At 45.1% G+C, this 24,801-nt stretch overlaps 1 protein-coding gene across 1 annotated transcript in view; it reads left to right on the top strand.

Annotated features, from left to right (window-relative positions):
- VSTM4 (V-set and transmembrane domain containing 4) overlaps positions 1-24,801 on the top strand; it is a 53,817-nt gene that overhangs the window by 23,736 nt on the left and 5,280 nt on the right. Inside the window, exons 5-7 of the mRNA XM_084634341.1 lie at positions 4,042-4,075; positions 11,497-11,603; positions 12,567-12,628. Of these exons, the coding sequence (XP_084490467.1) occupies positions 4,042-4,075; positions 11,497-11,603; positions 12,567-12,628 (203 nt within the window). The remainder of the gene's footprint in view (positions 1-4,041; positions 4,076-11,496; positions 11,604-12,566; positions 12,629-24,801) is intronic.

Here is a 24,801-nt window from a genome sequence, read left to right as displayed (position 1 = left end):
TAGTTGGACCTCTCTATACCACAGGCCATTACATTTCACTCAGCTACTCCTGTGCTGAGCCCAAAGATCCTACTCCGACAAAAGCATTTTAGTCCTCAGAAGACTACACTGGGTGCCACAGGCAGAGAACAGGAGAGAGACCGAGGTGCAACCAGTACCCAAATCGATCTGATTTCATAGGAATAGCAACCAAAAGAAACACACAGTACTTTTCCTACCACTTCAGAGTGTAGAAGAATCTCTGTGCCAAGACAGCAACAAAACACTAACTTAAATGTTTTGTACAATGAGTCACATGGATAAGACACACTGATTTATTCTGGCCGATCTTCAAGAGACATCTGGGAAGATTTTGCTCCCAATTCTGTTTATGGACACTGGGGTAACTGAATGAGCAGCCTCGAGAAAAGCCCTCTCTTGAGCTAGTGCTAATGTAGGATGGGTCCTGGCCCGTGTAATTCCTTCTGTGTGTGTGAAAGCGGTCTTTCCTAGGCTGCCCTAGAATTAAATGAATGGCAGGCTGAATTCAACTTTTATTTAAATCTTGACCATCACCAAGCAAGAAGTGCCAACATTATGATTCTGTATTGGATGGGTGAACCTTACCTGGGAGAGGCTCTCAGTATGCTACATTTTGATAATTGGCAATACTGTTAGGGCAAGTGTCTGCTCAGACCAGCACCCCATGAATATGTATTCTCCTGAGTCCACATTGAGGAGTCACTTTTGGCTTTGTCTCTAGCCCTAGAGCAGAGCCGGAACCAGCCTGCCTCTGAGAATCACAGCTTGGTCCCTTGCTCGGTGGGGATCTAGTCTGCACCACCACTATGCCCAGCCCAGCTTAATCCCCCTGGTGGGCTGGCTCACCTGAGGTGGGAGTGGGGCGGGGCAGAACCCAGCCACTCCCTGCCGACCTGCACAGGAGCAGCAATGCCATGGAAGCTCCTTTCCCTACTCACGGTGTGACACAGGTAGCAAGCACAGGGGAGTGAGAGGCTCCTTACATCCCCTGCATAGGCAAGTACCACGAGTCACATTCTGGCTCCTTCCCATTAAATCTCAAATCTGCCTTTTCTCATTCAACAGCTTCCCTCTCCCTTTGACATTCACATGCAGAACATAACACCAAGAGCCAACTTTAATTGGCTTCCCCAGCTCCCCCAATAATACCCAGTGATATGATCTGCTTACCTTCTCTGGGTCCTTGTGCTCCACACGTCAGCTTCCCCTTCTGGGACAGGCTTCTTCATGATGGGCCCTTCCAGCCAAATCATGCAGCCCAGCCCATCTTCCAGCTGGGAACAAACAGAAAGGCCAACAAAATAGTCATGCAGCAATATCACTCTGTGTCTTCAGCCAGGATTCAGGCTCAATAATCCTGCCATCCCACATCTCAGGGCTGTCACACCTCCTTCCTCTGGGACCTTGTAGGGGGTCCCAGGCCCTCCCTTCCTCTACTGTAGGTCCCAGTCCAGGGACCCAACTGCAGCAAAGAAGATCCAAGTGCTCTGGCTCCTTGTTTCACTTCCCTGGACTACTGCCTACCTTGGCCTGTCTCATAGCTTTTCCTCTAACCCTTTCCTGGACAGTCAGTCAGTCTGTCTCCTAAACCCACTATGGGTGGTCCAGCCCATGCCAGATTCTCTGTCTTTTCTCCAGCCCCTTAGCTGATTCACCCACTAGCTTCCTACAGGCCTTTTATACCTGACTTTGGAGAGCCCTTCCTTGCTCCTATCATCACTCAGGCACCTGTTGAACTCATGCTTCTTCTTATAGGAGCCTCACACCCAGGCGACCATGTCATGATCACCTGACCCAACCCAAGTCCATCACCTGGCAGGTGGATAAATAGCCAAAGGTGAGGCTGACCCCAACTCCCTTAAAGGTCCAGTCCACCTTGTAATAATGAGCAAATCGTATAATGATGTACAGCAGGTGAAAAAGTAGATGTTGTGGTGTCAGTGTGAAAAACCTGACCAAAGTTGTGGTTAGCTTCATGGCACTAATGTGAAAACGTGTAAGACTGGGGCTAATTCATCACAGGTTTAACTCACTGAATTCCGTGGAGTTGTGTCACAGAGGAAATTGGCCCATCACGCAGAGTAGCAACTTGTGCAGTTCAAAAGCCCTGTGTGTCTCTAGTAAAGACTGAAGTCCACTCTCTAATCACAGGACAAATAACAATGGTTTAGACTTTTCCAGATAACCCCTGGATATGAAGGGCTGAATGATCTCCTCTAGGCCACTAAACTCTCATCTAGAGCTGGTGAAAAATTTTCCTCAAAACTGTTTTTTGAGTGACTGCTTTCCTCAAAATATTTCAACATTTCACTAAAAATCTGAATACCTGATAACCATAACATTTTTGGTTTTCAACCAAAACCCAAAATTTTTTGGCCAAAAACTGAAATATTTCATTCAAAATGCTGCCACAGTGCCTTCATCGGAGTTGTACTTTTGATGCCTTATGCCTCCCATTCTTCTCAATTGGCTGGGTTTCCATACCAGACTTCATCTCCCATGAGGCACCATGGCCAGGGAATCCTATGATGCACCCCTCCCTTCACCAAAAGGGAGGAAAATAATGCTTAATGGAAGATGTAGTCAGTCAAAGAGCCTGGCCCATACAGGAGAATGGGGGCATAAGACACCTAAACTATAACTCCCATGAGGCACTGAGGAGCCATTTTGAACGACAATATTTTGGGTATTGGCTGAAATATTTCAGTTTTTGATATTTTGCTGAAAAGTCCAACATTTTGTGTGGGGAAAAATTCTGTTTCCTGACCAGTTCTACTTATATCACGTCAGCCACCAAACAGCTGCCAAGTAGTAACAACGTTTGATGACCACGGACCTGAACTAGATTAGACTTGGGGACCTAGCTGTAGTTTAGCAAGACCATCCCTTGAGTCATCAGCTTTCCTTTTAGTGCTAAAATGCAGTCCTTCAGGACAGGTAACCATTTTTTCCCCAAATGGGTGAAGCATTGTGGGGCCTAACATAAACAAAGATATGCCCACACACCCTGATCAGAGATGTGGGCTAGATTGGGCCCCAGTCTTACACAGCCATTCAGGGGATCTGGGGGAATATGCCACATAAGACCAGGCATCCTGGCTCAGGGCATGGGGAAGAGAATGGGAGCTATATGCCCAACCTTCCCCCCTGCAAGTGGGCAAGGCAAGTCAGAGCTCCACATGGCAGCCAGCAGAGCTTGCCCCACAGAAGGGTGTCTATGAGGCAATATCTCCTCAGTCCCTCCTCAAGGGCGGGGGCACACCACTGGCTCAGGGCTGAAAGAGGGATTGGATCACAAAGACACCCAGAGTTAGAATAGTTAATGCTAAAAAAAATTGTTTTGTAAGTGATATAAAGCCTCATGCTTCAGGGCCTTAGCCAGTCTGATGATACCTTCCCGGGTGGCAGATCATCCCACATCTGCTACTGTGGGGTTCTTACACCAGCTACTGCAGCAGCTGGTGCTGAGCACTGGCAGGGACAAGATATTGGCCTTTGGTGCTGATCCCATCTGGCAATGCCTCTGTGCCTAAAGCCACGACCTAGCCGTATGTTAAGAACTCAATCAGCTCCTGTGGGTGGACGGTTTATTTTTTACTTCAGGTTTTCAGAAACATACATTTTTTAAAAAGGAAGTTTGGGGACAGAATGCAGAACTGAAGCACCAGGAGAGAATCAAAAGCTTTTAAGACAGATACTCAGCTTTTAGTGGCTTTCCTTAGCCTGCTCTCCCTTGCCTGGGCTAACCACTGGAATTTGTGCAGCCCTGCAATTCCTAGCTTTGTTTGCTACATTCTTTCTCCGTGGCCTTACAATCTTATTCAAGTTAGAATATGTTCTAATTTGCAGCATAATGCATGGTTATAGCTAGCAGCTTTCTGGTGGTAAAAAGTTGGCAGCTATACCGTTCCAGGAGTGGCTATGCTAGGACCTATCTGCTGTGTCTCTTTGTAGCGCATAAATCCTGGATATGTGAAGCCACATTTCTTTATTTATTGCTGTTGTTTTTTTCTTTAACAGTGAAGCATTATCTGGTGAAAAGTCCCCAGAACAGGTAATGAGGATGCACTTCTGTTTATTATAAGCTGTTGTACCAATCTTGTTTTATTTTCACTGGGGCTCCAAAAAAGATGCGTAAAATTTCAGAATGTGCCTAAGCGAAAGTCAGTGGGACTTAGGCTCCTAAATCTCTTAGGCACATTTGAAAATCTTACCCAATGTCTTTTGTATGGGTTGTGTGTAACGCACCCAGCATTCTGTCGTGCACTGTATAGATAATAAATAATGGTGGTGAAGATGGTGACATGACTACGTCCATTCTCAGACATATATTGGATGAAATCCAGCTCTGGATTTCATGCATCTCAAAGATCAGCTGTTCTCATCTCTAGCACAGAATGCACAGCAAAGGTACACAAACATAGTTGTCTCCTGCCTTTGACTCCTTCAGCAAGATCCCATTGTGCAAGTGAAACTTTACTGAAAGCAGAAACTTAGCCCAGCGGCAATCAAAGACACACAGGCCAGAGGCCAGTACTGTTACCATGGACAACTTAGAAAAGCCCATCATAGTCTGGTATGGTTATAAAAGTCAGTGAATCAGAGACAGACAGAGTGGTAGAAACTGGACATGCTTAGATGAAAAGAACTCTGCAAGGGTCTGCAAGTCGCCTGGAAGGGTAATGGGATGACATGACAATGAGCGGAATGCTTATTGAAGTGGGAGGGAATGTTTATAGCTGAACTCACTGAAATGTGTTTTGATTGGTTAATGTTAATGGCCGAGGTCACGGCCTCCTTTGGGACATTGTTTATTTGAGAGACACTGACTGAGACAAGGGAACAATGGGGGTGGGTGGATTGGAAGGGGAGAGCCCCTGGTTGAAGCTGGGTAAAGTCAGTGTGGTATGCTGGGGGTGAACACAATCCCTCAACTCTGGATTGCAGGAGGATGTCCTCTAGGAGATGGAACAGAGACTGCATCCTGATATTCCTGTTTGTGTCTGCCACAAGTACACCATGCCTGGGGCCACAGGCATGAACTTCCAAAACAAATTATCAGGGGCTGGGTCTCCCAATCAGAGAGCAATATAGGCTTATTCCAGCATGGGCTCTCACTGCTGGTGGTCAGCCAGCGTGCTACCAGATGGTAATGCCACCAGCTAGCTATGGTATTTCCTTCCTGTCCACTAGATGACAACATCACCATGTATGTCCTCCCCCTTAAGAAAGCACTTAACCCCCAGTGCATAAAGACTCTGAGCTGTCCCAGCAGAAGGGCTGCTTGGCATGGGCACAATTCCATTCTAGACATCAGAAGGGAGAGAGAAGGCATGAAATGGATGCCGGTGTGACCAGACCATCGGTCCTTGCTGGGATTTGAACCATCAACCTTGCTGGAGCGAAAACTGGAAAAATCTGTATGGCCTCTGTGGCACCACACTTGACGTGTTTGTGTGCAGCAGTTGGTTTGTTAACAGTTTAACAACATGTAACAGTCAGCACTGAATTTAAAAAAGGAGAGCTGGGATCTTACAGGTCTTCCCCTTGGGAGAGCAGGGCCAGGACTTGTGCGCAGATAACTTTACTGCTCCTGTAAATATTTGTGCTGTCGTTCCCACAGCAGGGTTCCTAACACCGGGGAGCAGCCCTTGCAATCACAACATTCCTATTCCCATTTACTTTGACCCTCTATGGCAACTGTGACTTTTAGCGTTAGACACAGGGTGGGATTTTCAGGAGTTATTTAGGAGCTCAAGTCCCATTGATTTGTGCCCCTAAATTTCTGAAGACCTGAGACCTACTTACAACCTCAAATAAAAGTTCATAGAATCATAGAATATCAGAGTTGGAAGGGACCTCAGGAAGTCATCTAGTTATAGTGGTGGTACTCCATTAGTTTCAGTGGAGTTACTCTTGATTTTGCAGCTTTGTAGGGTCATCATAGATTGCGGGAGGGGGGAGGATTCAAAGTGCTTGAGTGACTTAGGAACCTAAGACTCAGAAGTTCCTAAGTCACTTAAGGTCAGATTTTAAAGTTATTTGGCACCTAACACCCATTAATTTCAATGGGAATTAGGCACCTAAATGCCTTTAGAAATCTGGCCCTGTCGGACTAAGATGGAACCATTTCTCATCATCTAGTCTGAGCTCCGGCACAGCACAGGCCAGCAATTTTTATTAATGATTTGTGCAAACAGCTTAATAACTTGTGGTTGAGCTGGAGCAGATCTCTAAGAAGGATATCCCATCTTTATTTAAAGACTTCTAAGACTGGAGAGAATCCACCAGGTCCCTTGATAAGCTGCTGTTGTGGTTAATTACTTTGCACAGCTGTGAGGGCAGAATTCCAGTTTTCAGATTGTATTAATCACCGATTCCCAACTCTTGAGTTTCCTGAGATATAAATAATACTGGAACTAAAATAAAAACAAAATAAAATAAAATAAAATAAAAAAATATGACCTACCAGGCCCAGAAGTGGATGCTTCATATCAGTGCAAAGAAAGCAGAGGTTTGCAGCTTTCCAGTGACATAAAGCATTTGTTTCTAGCTCTTATAGTCTGAACGACGTTGGACCTCAACTCTATCACTAGTCCTTCGGTCTAGTAGTGCTTTTTGGCTCTGGTCCTGGACTAAGTATAGCATATCCCAGATCCTGCCAGTGTAATGTTCAATCCCCTCTAATGGGATAATTATTGCATTCATGCATAGCAACCTACCCTACATTGAGCCCTAAGTGAATTCACAATAAAGCAATTGATAGTTCAAGAAGAGTCAATGCAGTCCAAGGCTTTGATGTTACTCTTGGAATGACCTCTGTTCTGTGACCCTCCCAGTCACGGCAACTGCAGCATGGATTCAGAAGAGACAGCTCAGCAGTTCCATCTTTCCCTTCATTGATGATTGCCGCTTGTTTCTGTTTTGAAAGCAGCTCAGATGAAGCAGGAAGGGGAAAAAATTGAAAAGAGATCAGTGGAGAACACAGTGAAAGGAGAAAATTAAACCACTTGAAAAAGCCCACAAGTGCAAAGAGACAAAAATAAGCGTATGGTAGTTAGATACAAACCCTTGGTAAGTCAGAGTCTGCCGTCCCACCAGTGCCTGGTGTAGCACAGATAATATTGTAAAAATCAAATAGGAAACACATATAACTGAACGCCAGAGGGAAGGGAGGAATGGAATCACAGCAAACAAAAACTGTGGGAGGAAACAGGATTAAAATCAGCAAGCAACAGCATTTTTAGTATGATGCCCTGATCTGACAAACACTTACACATATACCCCACTTTAAGCACGTGACTATTCCCATTGACTCCGGTGTTTAAGTGTTTGCCACATCTGGGCCTTAGTTAACGTATAATGTGCACATCATTTTTATTTTCCACCCTATAATCAAGATAATTTCTCTCCTGGAACATGATCATGAATCCCATAGAATCTATCCAATCCTTCCAGGAGAGACTGATTGAGAAATACTTGCTAATAAAGTGCCTCAATTCAGCTTGGGACTTGAGCATGCATCTAGGGGTGTGAGAATCCATCGAACCAAACCCCTTGAACCAGTTTACACAAGACTCTTGCAAATCCTAACTATTGCATTGTGTATAGCTGAGATCCTGGTTAGAGACAGATCCAACTCTCCACCCAGCCTTTGGGACGGTTCAGATTTGAACCAAAATCCAGGTCCCAATTGCACAGATAGGGCTAGCAAAGGGACTTGTATGGCCCTGATTATTGTCATATCTGAGCACCTGACCTCACAGTCTTTAATGTGTGTATCTGCACAACACCCCCGTAGGGTAGGACAGTGCTATTAGCCCTATTGTATAGATGGGGAAGTGTGGCACAAACTGATTAAGGCCCAGACCCTCAGAAAAGGTATTTAGGATCCCAATTTCCATTCCAATCAATGGAATGTAGGATCTGGAATATCTTTGAGGATCTGAACTCAAACTTGCCCAAGGTCACTCAAGGAGTCTGTGACAGGGTGGGGAATTGAACTTAGGTTTCCTGAGTCCCACAGTAGCACCCTGAACTCTAAGCCAGCCTTCTTTTCTGAGCCAATACCAAACAGCCAGTCTTCCCCTTGGAAACCCCTCCATCTCACCGCCATTGGGAAAGTGTAGATTCTGCTTCAAATCCACGTGCAAATTTCATGGCTTGGTCCAATCTCTTGTTATCCTGCAGCAGTCTGGAGGAGGGAGAGTACTTGATCAAAGCAAACACAGGAGAAGTGGTGCTTTCTTGACATTAATGTGGATAGTAAAACCCTAAAACTCAGCATGTTGCCAGCTCTCGCAAGAGTCTGAAATTCAGAAGCACAGTGCATTGATCCTGTAGGCACCAGCAAAGCAAGCACATGCTTAGAGCGGCACATTTCCAGGGGCGGCATTCCGGCCACCTTTTTTTTTTTTTTTCCGGAAAAATCCACCAATGTACGGAAAAAAAAAATACATGAAGATCAAAAAAATCTCCAGTAGTGCGATAGGAGCATGACGTGAAAACTATCATGTCACGTCGTGACACGGTCACTCATAATGTGAACGTGCGTAAATGTATAAATGTTAACGGTTATTGATTAATTACATCAGGAATCACGATTACTTGTGTGTACTGTGCCGCCCTATCGGCGCCATTCACGCCAATTTCCGTGTCGCGTCGGTGCCAGTGGTTATAGGGCTAAAATTAATTTCAGTTGAAAGTACCATTGCAAAAAATTTAGATTTCGCTGAATTATTAAAAGACCACGCAAGTATAAAAACCAGAAAAATTCAGTTCATGTCAATTCTTTTAATTTATGAGAAACTGGGCACATCCGAAGACACTAATGTTTTTCAGGACAGTGTATAGTTGAACCCAAATTGTTTGTAATTGTGATTTTGTTAAAATTAAATGAGTACACTACTAGGAAATTGTTTTATTTCACTAACTACAAATTCTTTGCTTTCATTTTTTAAAAATTTTAAACAGCCAAAAAACAAAACAAAACAAAAGCATTACAAAGTGCAAACATGTGTAAAAGCCAAAAAAGGGGGGCGGCCAAAATTTTTTTTGCTTGGGGCGGCAAAAAACCTAGAGCCGGCCCTGTTGATGCTCAACATCAATAACAGACCCGCAAATCACTCTCTCTCCCGGTGCTCTAATCTTAAGACAACTTGCATGCCTATTTTTTCCAAATTCCTTGCTGTTCTTTGCTCTCTAAAAGCCCGCTAGATCCTATGAGGAAAGCATAATGTGACCTGAAGTACAAACCAGGAGGTGGGGGTAGCCGTGGGGGGAATCCCAAGATTAAAAAAGAATCTTTCCTTTCAACTCTGGACAAGAGAAGCAAGACAAAGACACAGTGTTTCTGAGCCAAGGAGTCTTTATGAATCTCCTTGTTTAGTTTGAGGACCTAGCTTCTAAGATTGCAAGTGCAATTATTGTATCTTCTGGTGCTAGTTAACCCTGCAGAATCCCTGCATTTATAATTAAAAGGGCAAGCCACAAATAAGTTTCTCAGTGGTTTCTCTTTAAAGTGGCCAAGCAGGAATAATAATGAATGAACTGAATTGACTTTAAGCCCTTTCCGATTGCTGCCCTTAACTGGCCAACATCAGGATAATCATATGTTTAAACCGTATTTATGCTCTAACAACGCTTTCAATGCAGAAGAATTTTAAAACAATCAAATTTCCTTTTCATTATGGTTTGAGCTTTCCTTTTTGGCATTGTGCTCAATTAGTCAAAAAAGGCTGTTCAGTTGCGTTGCCTGTTGTTGTTGGGGGTTTTTAGGTCAGTTTCCCTTTGTGGTTTTCATGCAGTAACAATTTGCTGGGGGTGTTCAGTGCAGAATAGTGCAGGGGAACTTTTAAATTGCCCTCAAACTTAGTTTGCATAGCTGAAATTAATTTTCAAAATCACCAAAAAAAAAACTGAACATGCACTTTTACAAAAGCGCTTTTTAACATAAACCTACACTTCCGGCTAAATATTCCAACCATGGTGTCCATCAAAAACAGTGAACCAGATTCTGTTCTGAGGGATGCATGTGTAAATCCAAAGTGCTTCCGCTGATGGCAATGGCATTACCCCAGCTTTACAGCTGTTTAAAATGAGAATGTGGCCTGATTTCTGTTACTCTTGAGTGGACGATGTGACTGCCTCTTCATGAAGCTTAGTTGAAAAAGCATTAGGATGAATAGATTTTAGTGTTGTTATTAATTATTATTGTGGTGGCTATGAGCTCCAGTTATGGACCATGACCCCATTGTGCTAGGTGCTGTACAAACAGAACAGACAGACAGTCCCTGACCCAATCAGCTTACATGCCTGAATACTTTCATACATATTCAAACCAGGAAGGACTGCTTTAATCCTGGCCTTCAGAACTGATAATCACGCTGGCAAAGCTAAGAGAACTCTGTGGGACTTATAGGCTGCTGAACCGTAGTGGCCCAACGGCAGAGGTCCTCTTTCTACAGGTGTGTTTATGACATGCCATAGCTATCATAATCCCCCAAACCAACTAGTGCTCAGGAGCACAGACATCCTACAGAACTCTAGGTGCTTCCGTTACAGACTAGGGTCCGATGTTAAGCATGTTTGCTCTTTTTTAAGGCACTTTTTGATCCACTGAAAACTGGGGCCAGCTCATGAATCACGCTGAGCATCCACAAGTCCTGTTGAAGAAGAGACATTGGGAGGCTCTCAGCCCCATGCTAGGCCCATAATGACGCTAGTTAATGGCTTAAGAGTAAGCACAGAAATTCTTGACCTTACCTGTAGGGGCTGCAGTCATTCTGACACCTTCTGTGACTGCAGGCTCATGTCCCTCCAGATACTGAACCAAATTCTTCTCTCAGTTCCAAAAATTCACAGGGTAGATGGTCCACCAGTTAGAGTGTTAATCAGAGACCTGATGTCAAGACCTCATGTTGCCACAAACTTTCTATCTGGCTCGGGCAAGTCACATCGGCCCAGATCCTTCAATTCCCAGATCTTCCAACTGCCTAACTCTCATTTAAATCACTGGGCCTTAGTCTCTGTGTGCCTGTGGTCCCCATGAGAAAAACAGCACTTTCCTACCTCCAAGGGGTGGGAGTTTACAAATTGTAACATGTGCAGATACTGTAGTTCTTGGGTCATGTAAGTATCATAGCTAAAGGTACAATTGCCACTGAAATGAACCTGTGTCGAAATCTGGCCATGTGGACACCGTGCACTTCCTGTGGTAGCCAGAGCAGATGAAGCTACAAGTCTATCAACCATATAGCCTGTGTACTAGACAAGGAGTGGGGCCTGGTGGAGTGGGACAGAAGTTACAAAGCATTATTAGAGATTTTCAAAATGTTTTGTAGTCAGAATCCAAGTCATTTGCCACGGACCATGAAAACATTTTTTGTTTGTGTGAAAACAATCAGTTGGAACACGTCAGTGCACAGATTTCATTCTTGCCATAACCATCCCCTTTCTCTTCTCTTTGCTTTCCAGCTCAGGGGAGACGGTCACCAGTGTGACAAGTCTGTCCCCGCTACAGCCCAAAAAAGTAAAGAAAAAGAAAGAGAAGGCTGAGCAACCCCCAGCTATCCCAGCGAAAGGTATGAGGCAACTAACACAGCCCACAGAGCTGTATTTCTGCCAAGGGGTGTGATTGAGCAGGGAGGGCAAGGAGTTGGGAGCCAGGACTCCTGGGTTCTATCTTGGACTCTACCACTCACTGCATGAGCTAGGCCAAATTCATTCATGTCTCCATGCCTGTGATCTCCCACGTGACAAATGGGGGCCCTACATACCTAGAGTGTTTCCCACGAGTGCTATGATGTGTAACCAATGTTTGTGAAAGGCTTTGGGCCCACATCCTGAAATGTATTTAGATGCCTAACTTCCATTGATAGGCGCTTAAATGCCTTAGAGACTCTGGGCCTTGTAATCCTCACTGGCAAGGCAGTGGAGAGAGGGGTTTTGTTACCTGAGATCTGCTAGGGCATGTCATGCTGTTTAGACCTGTTTATACATCTAGGGCCAGACTGTCAAGTGCTCAGCACCCCGGCAGGGGGCAGGTTTTCAAATGGGCCCAGCTCCCCTCAGCTCCCATTCATTTTCAAAAGAAAATGCACCCAGCATGCTGAACTCCTGCGAAAATCCTGCCTGGGTTGTAGAGACTGAGTGTTTGAAAGTCCAGTCCTCAGGGTCTAATTTTCAAAGTGGGTTTCCAACTCCATACATGCAGGCCACTGTATGTGACTTTCTGAGCACCATTGCCCGTGTCATGCAAGGGGTGCAGTGTGCCTGGGTCTCATGAGTGCGTGAGAGTCATAGCACTCAGAGACGCCCAGGCACGTCTCTCTACACACAAACGAGAACCATGCTTTGAAAATTGTGCTCTTTCTATGTTACAGGTTTTAATAACAAATGTGCTTCACACTTCAAGACTTGCATGTAGGTTTTTTGCTGCTGTTGCTAACCTGCTATTAATCCAGGTGTATAACTGCTGGTGCACATGCTAAAAGTAATCCCAAATTGCATTATGTGAAGTAATCTCTTGATATTTATTTTTATAGCTCCAATAGCCAATACTTTTCAGAAACCTAAGCTGTTGAAACCTCAAAGAAAAATTATCCTGGTGAGTAGTTATTTTATATAACTTTATTTTCCCCTGTATTTGTTTCTCTCAATATAATTTTGGCAGTATTGCTAACACCCAGTGTTCAGAAAGTTGTGAGATTGGATCAAGAGATCATTTTAACGTCATACACTTTGGATATTTCACCTTTGTCTTCTGGTGCCTGAGCCTTTAGCTTACACTTGGGTCTTGTCAAGCTTTTCTCTGCAATCATAAGGGCTAGAAATGTAATTTTTTTTAAATGAAAGCTGAGATTGACAGGTTTCAGAGTAGCAGTCATGTTAGTCTGTATTCGCAAAAAGAAAAGGAGTACTTGTGGCACCTTAGAGACTAACCAATTTATTTGAGCATAAGCTTTCGTGAGCTGCAGCTCACTCTGATGAAGTGAGCTGCAGCTCACGAAAGCTTATGCTCTAATAAATTGGTTAGTCACTAAGGTGCCACAAGTACTCCTTTTCTTTTAGCTGAGATTGAGTCTCACATGCCTCCAAGAGTTGGAGCTTTGAGAAAAATACCAGATAACACAAAACTTGATAGATGGCAACGTTGGTTTGAGTGTTTTCCAATACTAAATATAGGGCCTGATTCTGCTCCAAACTGGGGAAATCAGGAGTAACAAAGGTAAGTGAACTTACCCATCTGTAAAGCTTAAGAGAAAAGAAAACTTCCAAGACAGTTGGTGAATGGGTCTTTAAAACAAACTAACCTCCAGATACTGCTGCACTGATGCCACTGTCTGGCATCCTGACTAATGTTGTCTCATTGTTTCCATGTACTCCTGTCAGTCTGTCTGTAGCCATCAGTTGTCTCTTGTCCTGTACTTGGATTGTCAGCTCTTGGGGGCAGAGACTGTCTTTGTCCCGTGTTTCTACAGCGCCTAGTACAATGTGGTCCTGGTCTCAGGGTTAGTCTGCAGGCTCAAATGATCAAGAACATAAGAACAGCCAGTGGTCCATCTAGCCTATGATCCTGTCTTCTGACAGTGGCCAGTGCCAGATGCTTCAGAGGGAGTGAACAGAACAGGTAATCGTCAAGTGATCCATCCCCTGTTGTCCACTCCCAGCTTCTGGCAAACAGAGGCTTAGGGACACCCAGAGCATGGGGGTTGCATCCCTCACCATCTTGGCTAATAGCCATTGATGGACTGAACCTCCAGCAAGCCAAGCAGACTCTGACATTTTTCACTGTTGCTAATGAATCAATACCCCAGCAGGGCATTGGGGCACTGTGTCCCCAAAGCTTCTGTTTAATGGCTTTGCTTTCAGATGAGAGAAAAACTGGGTACCTGGTTGTCAGTGGTCGTTCAGTGTTCCATGCCCCTTCATGCATGAATGGGTGCTAACTGTGGAGTCCTGGCCTAATTCCAATTGGGTTCATTAACATCCTGCCAGGTGAGAGTTCCTGGAAAGGCTGTTGCATTCCTCCCCAGAGTGGGCAGGTTTCACTAGTGCAGGGTGTGAAGTTTGCAAAGTGCATGAAAGGAATTACATAAATGGAGGTTATTATATGATCCAAACGCTTTGTGCAAAGAACATTGAGGTCACAGAGTAAAACACTCAAAATCATGAGACTGCTGCTACCCTATAGACTATGTGATATAAATACACAAATGTTAATTACTATTATTCTTATTTATTGTGCCTGGGGGCCGCTGCTGTAGCTAAGATGTTTCCTTCTTCAGACCTCCTATTTAAAGATGACATGAGCAGCCAGACTTAGCCCTCCGTTCAGCACTGTACTTAAGCACATTTGATTCCAGTTGCTTTCGTCTCTCTGGAATGCTGCTGGTGAATCTGGCCCCAAGTATTTTTTCACTCTCCAGCCGGCTACATCACATATGGCCCCTGCTGAGGCTCAGTCTCTCTGTCTGTTTTGGAGGTGGACAGGAAAAAAAGGCTTTTCAAAGAAAGTGATCTGCTTCATTTTTCCAAAGTAAGTGAAGACTCCCATTCTGTGCAGTCAGCAGACTCTGGGTTAGTGCCTTGCTGTCAGGCTTTAATCTGGAAGCTGTCTCCCTCCCTGGCTGTCTTTTCTTTCACATCAGATTACACCTGGGGACCCACTGGAGCATGAGGAGTACAGTTCATCTGCTGATCCAGGCTTGTTTTTAAAGAACAGAATTCACCCAACAAAAACAATGTGAAAGTATAGGCATACTAGAACTACTGCAGTGTTAGCAACAGTGGGAAATTTCCCAGACAGGTATTTGCAAGGTGCCATTAGCCTTCGTATATAAGTTCCCGGGCAAAGTTTGAACCCAATGCCTGCAGTAAAAGTGTGTGACCACATCCTGGATGGCATAAATTGGCATCATTTTGTGGATTTCAGTGTAGCGACCCAATCTGTACCAGATGAGGGTCTGGCCTAATATCCCAGCAGAGTCGAAACCTGCACAAAATGGATTATACTTGTCACAGCCTCTATATAGACACACTCTAATAGCCATTCCTGGGTATAGTAACCCTCCTCAAACAGCAAAGCTGATTGGTGAAACAATCTGACTTAATATGCCATATAGGCACCAACTCTGTGGGTGCTCTGGGGCTGGAGCACCCACAGGAAAAAAATAGTGAGTGCTCAGCACCCACCAATCAGCTCCTTTCCTCCCTCAGCACCTCCCGCCTGCCAGTGATCAGCTGTTCAGCGGTGTGCAGGAGGCATGGGGCGGGAGGGGGAGGAACGGGGGCAGCAAGAGGCAAAGCGAGGGTGGGGTGTGCTCGGGGGAGGGGGTGGAATGGGAAGGGAAGAGGCGGGGTGGGTTTGGAGGGGCGGAACCCTGGGGAAAGGGGTGGAGTGGGGGAGGGGCCTGGGGTGGAGCGGGAGTCAAGTACCCCTGGGGAAACCACGAAGTTTGCGCCTCTGATAAGCCATGTCTCTTATCAATGAGAAAATGTTGTCCCTTTCATGATGTGGAGTGTAAAAAGAAGACATTACAGACCCGCTGGGGGTAACAGTACATCGGGTCGGAACTGGTTGGACAAATTTTTTAGTTGGAGGAAAGAATTTCCTGTTTTTCCTGATCCGTAGTGTTCTGGGATGAAAAACTCAGCTGGGAATCAGGCGGTGCAGGGACTTGAACTGGGTGTTCCACATACACGGGCCTTCCAGACCTGCAAAGCTCCAGTTATGATCCAAAAATAGACATTTTGATGCAAGTTTGTTTTCGCAAAAACATTCTGGTTTCATACCAGTGCAGAACCAAACCAAATTTAAAAGCAAGTGTTGCTGTCACAAGAAATTGTCATCCTCTGGTTGGCTCTAGTTAAAGCTATAAACAGCATGGGAATGAAAGCCTAGGTCCCATAATCAATAACAGTTATTACATCTCTCCATAATCAGATTAATAATGCAGCCTAAATGAATTAACAGACATGAATGTGCAAGGAATTTGTTACACTTTTGTAGCAATTTCCTTATGCCAGTTCATAAAAATTACCAAGAAATTTGTAGCCGTTATGTTCAGATTTCCATCAAAACATTTAAGATGCAAATTTTCAAAAGTGCCTGAAATTTCAGGTGCCCCAGCTGAGTTACTGAAGGTGCGTGCTCAAAAATTAAGATTCCAAATTAGTGAACAGCGCTAAGTAGGCCATAGCAATTTGATCTGGGCTGTTAAAAATGGAATAAAACATATGCCCAAGAAAAGCCCACCACAAGGATTTTGGTTAAAAAAAAAATCACTCAAAGAGGTCTGAATGTTAAGGATCAAATTCTGCTTTTGATTAATCTGGTGTGAATCAGTGTAGTTATTGCTATGAGGGTAAGTGAGAGGAAAATTCGGGTCTAATTCTGAGCTCAGTTACAGCAGTGGAAATCAAGAGTGACTCCCCTGAAATCAGTGGAGTTACATAGGCACAGGGGAAAGTGAGAAGGGAAATATTCATTTTTCTCCTTGCAGAGTTTAATGAAACTCAGCACTAACCTAATGCTCCCTGTGGGAATCACCCCACACACACACACGCACTCCTCTCCCCTTCCACACAACAGGGCATAATGTGGCATGTTCCATCATTAAAGTGCTCTAGACATGTGACCACTCATGGCACCTCGGGGAGATGGTCCTTATGATCCCTGATGGATAAGCTGTACCACAGAAATCTTAACTGACTTGCCAGAGGTCCCACAGGCAGTTTTCCATCTGAGCTGGAAGTAAGTCCCAGAGGTCCTGACGCCTGTTTTCTCACTGACCATCAGAGCAGGCTGTCTCCCCCAAGGGATTTGGACAGAAGAACTTCTCAAGAAGCCCAGCACTGTGTGACCCTCAATCACGCATCAGTTCACTCTTTATCTGAGGGCACACCTGAGAAGGAGGTGTGCCATGGATGGAGGGCTGTTTGCACCACTTACTGCATATTTCCTATTGGCATTCTCCCAAGGGCACAGCTACCTATGCTAGGCTAAAGGACATCATAGTAATGCCTTCTGCACTAGATCTGCGTTCACAGGTGCTGTGTGGTCACTTGATGATAGTGGAAAGATAGACTTGCTTAGACAGAGCTGTTGCATTGTGAGCTTCTCTTGCAGCCTCTCCCCATCCCCCAACCTGAGATAAGGTACCACAACTATGATGGAAACAGAGTGCTCGGGAAATCCTAAGCCATCAAGGTAGGCCTCAGAGCCACATTACCAAATAATTCCAGTGTTGTGGGAGAGGTTTTATAATAACCTAAATACCAGCAAAATTGTTTCCAGAGGACATGTGCTTTAGGTTTCTGGAAGGATGTTTATAATAAGCTAGAGAATTTCTTTTGTTGTTAATATGCTAGAATTGGTTGCAGTTGAATTTTACAAAAGAATTAAAGAAACTAATATGGTAACCTGCGTAAAATATGGACATAATCTCAATTGAAAATTAAAAAACCCCAAAAACATAATAATGCATTCAAATCCACAGCCCTGCAAAAAGCCTTTTAAAAAACTTTTCTCAAGTCATATTGCTCTTCTTTTATCTGGAATAAAAACTATATGGTCCCCTTGATGCTTATGCCTTCCCCTTGCGGTCCTTTCCCTTTAGTGACAGCAGGAGATGTGCGCAGATCAAAGGAAGCAGAGATGCTGAAATGCAAGGAGGGATGTATATTTATGGGATGCTAGAAGCTCAGAGAGTAAGAAAGGCCGAAAGCCATGGGACAAATTCTGCCCTCCATGCCCCTGGGGATCTTCTGTTGTAGCCAGTGGGAGTCCTGTCTGCACGTATCCAGAAGTGTTTGGTCTTATGATTTTACGCTTCCTCATCTGTGTTGTTTTGCCTGGCCTTCGGCTGTCACGCAGAGATAGGCTTTGGTTGCCCAAGCCCTTGGAGGAGCACAGAGTTCCAGCTTCAGAACAGAGTCTCAATAAAACATCTTTGATATCTTTCACATTGCTGAGCTTTAGCAAATTTAGGGCCTGAGCCATGAAAGTCAAAGACTCCCCATGGGCTTAATGGACTTTGGATCAGACCCATAGCCTGCAATCCTTAATCAAGCACTGACATGAACACCTAGACATAGGTTTTTAAAGAGAGGAATGTTTGGGGGTTAAAACACAGGATTGGGAATATTCCTTGCTCAGCCACTGACTTGTGTGGCCGTGGCCCAATTACGTAACTTCTCCATGCCTCCAAATTGGTCAGATAAATTATTTCTTACAAATGACTCCCTCAGCTACAGTAGTCGAGTGGTTTGGAAAGGTAAAGCACACTAGCCGTTTCATTATTAAGGGTCTTACTTCTTCAGGATTTGGTTTCCATACCTTTTCCTGGACTTTTCTGATGATGTCACAGCCATCTGAGAGAGGGGAGAGGTCCAGGGCTATAGAAGACTGAGACAGGGCTAAAGAAGTCACTTTGGCTATAGGTAAGCAAGGGCAGAACACTTCCAAAAGCTGATGCAGGCTCCCTTTTCTAATATATGCTTATAAAGCTCCTACTTTTAAACTGGATTTTTTTCAGAGCCACCGGGGAGTTTTGGATTCCCAATTCCTATTAATTTTAACTGGGTGCCCAAATTTTGTTGCAGCTTTGAAAAGCTCAGCCTTAATTATTATTCTGTGCTAAGCGCTGACAATCCACTCAGTAGCTGTACAGTACACAACACTAAGGACAGGCCCTGCCCTGAAGAAATTAGAGTCTAATGCTTAATTCATCAACATGACTAGCCCCTGCAAACATTTCTTCCAAAAGGACAACTCCAAAACCTCGGAGGTGTTTTTTTAAGTCTAGGAGGACAGGAAACCAGTGAAGATGTCCAAGGAAGATATGATTTGGTCATATTTCTTAGTGCATATATTTCCCTATAAATCAAACTTTTCCTTCAGTGTGGCTCCCCATAATAAGCATTTACTTTTAAGTATAGTGAATGTAGTTAAATATTTCACATCACTGTCATCTTCTTAAGAAGACACTGAGAGCGCATGCCTACACAGAGCAGGTTAAAAGCATTACAGCTTATGTTTTCCTAAACAAACATCCCTTTGACGGTTAGCTTCCAGGAAAATGTTCCTGGCACTACAGTCAACCATAGTAACTCCACACTCACTGCAGGGAGAACATGAATAGTATGTCCTAGGAGCTAGCACCATAGCATAATTAAGGGGTTTAAGTATCCGTGAATTAGAAACAATCCAATTACTGTCTCAGAAATATAAGCTTGTGAAATACAAAGACATGATTTTAGCTGCTTTACAAACCCTTGCTTGGTGAAACACTTTCCAATATCTGATTGTGACTTTGGGGTGACATTTTTAAACTAGTCATTTTATAGCTGTAGCCTCTTGCAGGCATGGGAACAAATTCATCCTTTACCTACAACATTGTACTCATCTATGTGCCTTGGGTGAGTGATTTTTTTAATGATTGAATAAAATGCCATTCAGGTTGTTTTTCCCATTACAATTATTAACCTGGTAACAGTGAGGCAGTCAATTATATGCCTAAACTGGTACGTTTGCATGATTATTTTTCCAGTTGGGGTTATACCAGGGATGAGTTTGGTTCATTCCCTGAGTGAAAAGTATGTTGTACATTATATATATATAGACATAGTGATCTGGTGAGTCTGACCACATGAATGATCAGACATGAGCTCCCCCTTGTTGAGTAGGAGTCAAAGACTGTGCCATGTGTTTTTGGAAAGGTTATTTTTCCCAGGATGTGTCAGACTCAGCTGTGAACTCTCAAGATATTAATGATCTCTGTAGGAGTGATATGAAATTGAGCAAATATACATAGAAAATGGACTGATCCATTTTCACAGTCCCTCTGTCATCTTGAAGCCTTTCATCCAGTCCCATTACTCATCTCCTTTCCACACTAGATAAATCTTTTTTTTGCAATCTCTTCTCAGAGACACGTTGTAGGAGTTGTGGTGAAATTAGCAGTTGGGAATTTGAGGGGTTCATGAGGACATTTCTTTTGCACTCCCTGAAGTTTGCATTCACATTCAGGTTCAAATTCAAAGCACAATGCATTCAAACCTGTTGAGTCACAGCGGCTTTCACGCCAAGACCAAAAATCCTCCTAGCTTCACATATGAACAGAAACAGTTTGTGAAACCTTGTCAGACCTTTGGATGGAACTGGGCTAAGCACTGAAAATATACAAAACCCCTTAGCAGATGAGGTTTGTGTAATGACATTTTTGATGTGTCTCTCTCTAATGAAAGTCCCAGTAGAACTCTAACCATTTTTATTCCCCTTCTTGGGATCTTTTTAATCCCCATGATATCTTCTTAAGAGGAGGTGATCAAAATGGGACTCAGTGGACCAAATCCATCCCTAGTGTAACTTTGATGACTTTGGTGGCATTATACTAGGGATGAGCTATTACACTGAGAGGGGCTAAAACCTGTTTGAACTAAGGATGGACGAGCCTCCTGCTTAGTGCCAAAGTCCATCTGTGCAATGACAGTGTAGGATTTTCCTCTAGCAGTTACTTTCCTGGTGAATAAAGAATGGGCACATACATTATCTTGGAGAGGGGGAACGCTATGTGAGAGAAACGACCCTTCTGTCCTGGGCAAGCAGACGTCCCCACCGTGGAAAGCTCGATTCATATTTCTAACTCTAAGGACAGCATCTGACATTCCAATGTCATATTTATTGATCCCTTCATGTGGAAACTCAATTGAACCCTTGACATTTCAGAGCTCACATTGGCCAGCAATTGCATTTTGCTTTCATTTCCAAGGACTAATTCAACTTGCAGATCCAGCTGCATCTTTGCAGAAGTGCTAACTTGTCACAAGTGTCTGCATAAGCGATTTTTAAAACTCCTCTCTTCCAAGGGAAAATCTGACTTTCTGGCTGGATTTTCCGCTGGGTATAAAGTGTGGGATTGTCAAAAGCACCTTGGGTTGGCCAAACTCTGCTCTTATTGAAGCCAACAGGAGTTTTGCCAGTTAAACCAGCACCAAGCAGTTTGGAAAATTTCAATGAAAGTGAAGTGTTCTTGTAGGCCACTTGCTCTCAGTGTTGCACACTGACCCCCTTCAGTGGTTGGATCACAGATAGTTGTTGATGAGACTGCTAAAGCCTTGGTTAACAAAATGGGATCTTTTAGCTCAGGCTTTTCGATCCAAGGCTGTAGCATTATCTCTGCTTCTGAATTGTAAACTGTTTCATTGCTCAAACGCTGTTGAGGGTGAAAGGGTCCATCCTCCCTAGCTCTTGGGATCTCTGGAAGGACAGGACTGCAGGAGTCTCGGAAACCTTCTGCACCTGCCCATGCTCCTTTGTGTGGAACATACAAAATGGGGAGGGAGGTCACTCTGCCTCACTACAGGCAGACTGCAAGTCACAGTTTGTAGGAGAAACTCCGGGCCCGTGGTGGGGCAGAGCACAGTCTATAGCCCGGCACCTTCTGGCTGGGGCCAACAGTAATTAACAGTCTATAAGGGAGTACTGTCTCCCTGGGCAGGGCGGAGCACAGTCTGTGAGCTCCAGGCCCTTAGGCAGGGGCAGACCAGACACAGCAGACAAAGCAGTCTGGGATCTGGCGTCCTGGCTCGGGTGCACGGCAGACAAACGCAGGCCTCTTGGGCCTCAGGTGGGGAGGCTGTCACTCCAGAGGTGAAATGGCAGGGAATAGGGGGATGCGGGCCCACCCAACTCCACCGCGTCTCAGCCCAGGGCCCTAACTGTGGCAGAGTGTTCCGCCACTGGGTCAGCAGGGAATCCCACTGCAACACGCTGACTCACACTCCGGAAGCAGAACTGGACCAGAGTCTGGTTCCCCTGGGCTACTTCCTTCCGCAGTCTGAGCGTAGGGCTCTGCAGTCCAAAGGTCCTCTGTCTCCTCGGGGTACTCGGCTGCCGGCAGTCCCCACAGCTCTTCAGGGCATTCGTCTGATGGTGGTCCTGGCAGCTCCTCGGGGCATTTATTTGTCTCCTCTGGCTGCAGGACGCAGCTCCACTCAAAGCCTCTTTTGAGATCCTGTTGAGAGCCCAGCTCCCTGGAAGAGCCCTCTGCTCCCTCCGGTGCTCCAGCCCCAGATGAGCTCCGGGCAGTCCTTTTATACTTCCTGTCCAGACTCAGGACTTCCAGTGGGGTGGGGGGAGGGGGTGCGGCGGATGTAGCTCCACCCACCATGGGGAGTGTAGTAGTCCCTCACTTTCCTACTCGGAGGGAGGCCACTCTGTCTCACTACAGTGCCCAAATATGGATTTCAGCACCTCGCTTTAGTCACTCAGGTTTGAATATTGAGCCCAAGTTCCCGTGTGCCACCTGGGTAGCAAGAATCCCCTGGGGCTTCTCACAGTCAATGGGATTTGCACTAGCATTCACAAAAAACAAAAGATTTGGGGGTCATGATGGATAATCAGCTGAACATGTGCTCCCTGTGTGATGCTGTGGCCAAAAGGGCTAATGTGATCCCGGGATGCATAAACAGGGGAATCTCGAGTCAGAGTAAAGAGGTTATTTTACCTCTGTATTTGTCACTAGTGTGACCACTGCTGGGATCCTGTGTCCAGTTCTGATGCCCCCAATCCAAGAATGATGTTGATAAATCAGAGAGGGTTCAGAGAAGAGCCACAAGAATGACGAAAGGATTAGAATACCTGCCTTATAGTGATAGATTGAGCTCCTTGAGTCTATTTAGCTTAACAAAGAGAAGGTTGAGAGGTGACTTGATCACAGTCTATAAGTCTCTTCATGGGGAACAAATATTTAATAATGGGCTCTTCTATCTAGCAGAGAAAGTTCTAACATGATCCAATGGCTGGAAGTTGAAGCTAGGCAAATTCTGACTGGAAATAAGGCGTACGTTTTTGACAGTGAGGATAATTAAGCATGGGCACAACTTACCAAGAGTTGTGGTAGATTCTCCATCACTGGCAATTTTAAAATCAAGACTGGATGTGTTTCTAAAAGCTCCGGTCTAGGAATTATTTTGTAGTTCTATGGCCTGAGCTATACACGAGGTCAGAGTAGATGATCACAATGGTCCCTTCAGCCCTTGGGATCTATGAATAAAACCTCCTCTGCCCCCTGTGTGCTCACCCCATCTGCTAAACAGGGGGAAATCCCCAGAAAGAGCTCCACCGTCCCAGGGCCTGCAGAGGCTCAGGAGATCAGGAGATTGGAGCAGCCAGGAAGATTCCTTCCTGCAAAGTCCCATGTGGCTCATGGCTGCTGAAGGCCTGAGGACTCATAAGAATGCAGTGAGCTGAATCCACCACCCCGTCCCCCCAACCAGGGAAAAAAGGTGCAGCTGGAGAAAAGGAGGCTTTAAAGCAGCCTCTTCAGGGGTGGGGCACGCGGTCCGTCAGCCCCACCATCCTAAGGATCTGTAGAGAATCCCGAGGAAAGCTTGTGGCTCCCAAGAGCTCATTCCAAGAGCCCAACACCCAGTAGCAGAACAGCCACACGGAGTATAATGATGCCAGTGGCTCTGCCCCAAAGAGCTGTGTGCTGCTCCCTCCAATCCCCCTGTGCCCCATAAGAGGAGGCAGAAGCTACTGAGCAGGGGTTTGTGCTGCATCTGGCAACATTAACCATGGGAATTCCTACGGGGCATTCTGTAGGGCACATGTATAAGCCACTGGCCAGTGGATGCTACACGTCCTCCCACCGCACCCTCCTGAGAGAAGATGAGAGTCTGTTACAGCCCCCCACTACACATACTAGCTCTTTAGCGCAAGCTATAGAGACTCATGTTTTTCCCTTTGGAGGTCCCCAGTTCAATTCCCAGGGCTGGCCCACATGGCAGCTGTCCCACATAGTCCTGGCTCCAACAGCCTGGGGCTTGCACAAAAGACTATCTGGACTGAGGGTGTCTCTTCAGTTTCATTCCCTTGCACTCTGTGATTTATGCTGCCTTTCTGCAGAGAGGACCAATGATCTGTCCTTGGGCTGGGACAGTTTCATCTGGCCTGGAGAGGCCTGTCAATGCTTTTTGCTGCTGTAAATATTTGGATGTGACACTGTATATTTATGCGTCTGAGCTGCACCATCTGGATAACCTCAGCCCTCTTCATGTGGAGCGGTCACAGAGCAGGAGTGCAAAACAGGATGTTACTCAAATATCAAGTGGAAAGGACCCAAGCTTTGTGTCTGGCATGTGCAAAAGAAAATGAGTGAAAGAGTGTCCATTTGGGAAAATACCAAGGAAAAAGTAATTTATAGCATCTGGGCATGGTTGAAAAACTCAACTCTTGAGAGACCAGATTGGATTGGGGTGGGGGGGAGACTTGGAAAGGTTCATGTCAGAGATCATTTGGATCAAAGAAGCAATGTCACAACTCATGTCTACATGTGGCATTTTTAAGCTAATCATCTTTTCTCTGAAGTAGCAATCGACACCTGACAGCACAGTGCAGTCACCCACCCTGAGCTACCGAGTCAGCTGTTGGCAAGACAGCTTTGGGAGTTAATGTACAACTGGTACTGCTTCATTCCCGCTCTCCTAGTCTGTACACACCCCCAGTTCAGTGCAGCCAGGCAGAGGAGGGTTTCACTCTGAAGGGTTTCTGTAGTACACAAGAGCTAGTATAAATTTTATATTTACGCAGCTCTCTGAGGTACCTGTTTGGGACTCATGTATTTGTGCAGGCCAGAAAATAAACAGGTGGTAATTCACCGGGGCAAGTAAATATAACACTTTCTCTCCATCTCGCCCTTGTTAGAGTCATTCACCATGGCAGTCTGATAGTGGTGCAAGAATGTGGAGACACTGAACTTCATTGCTAACATC

This window comes from Lepidochelys olivacea (genome assembly GCF_965140295.1).
Source record: "Lepidochelys olivacea isolate rLepOli2 genome assembly, chromosome: 7".
Classification (NCBI taxonomy): Eukaryota; Metazoa; Chordata; order Testudines; family Cheloniidae; genus Lepidochelys; species Lepidochelys olivacea.
The sequence above is the reverse complement of the archived record's forward strand: the minus strand, read 5'-3'. Positions and strand labels throughout refer to the sequence as shown.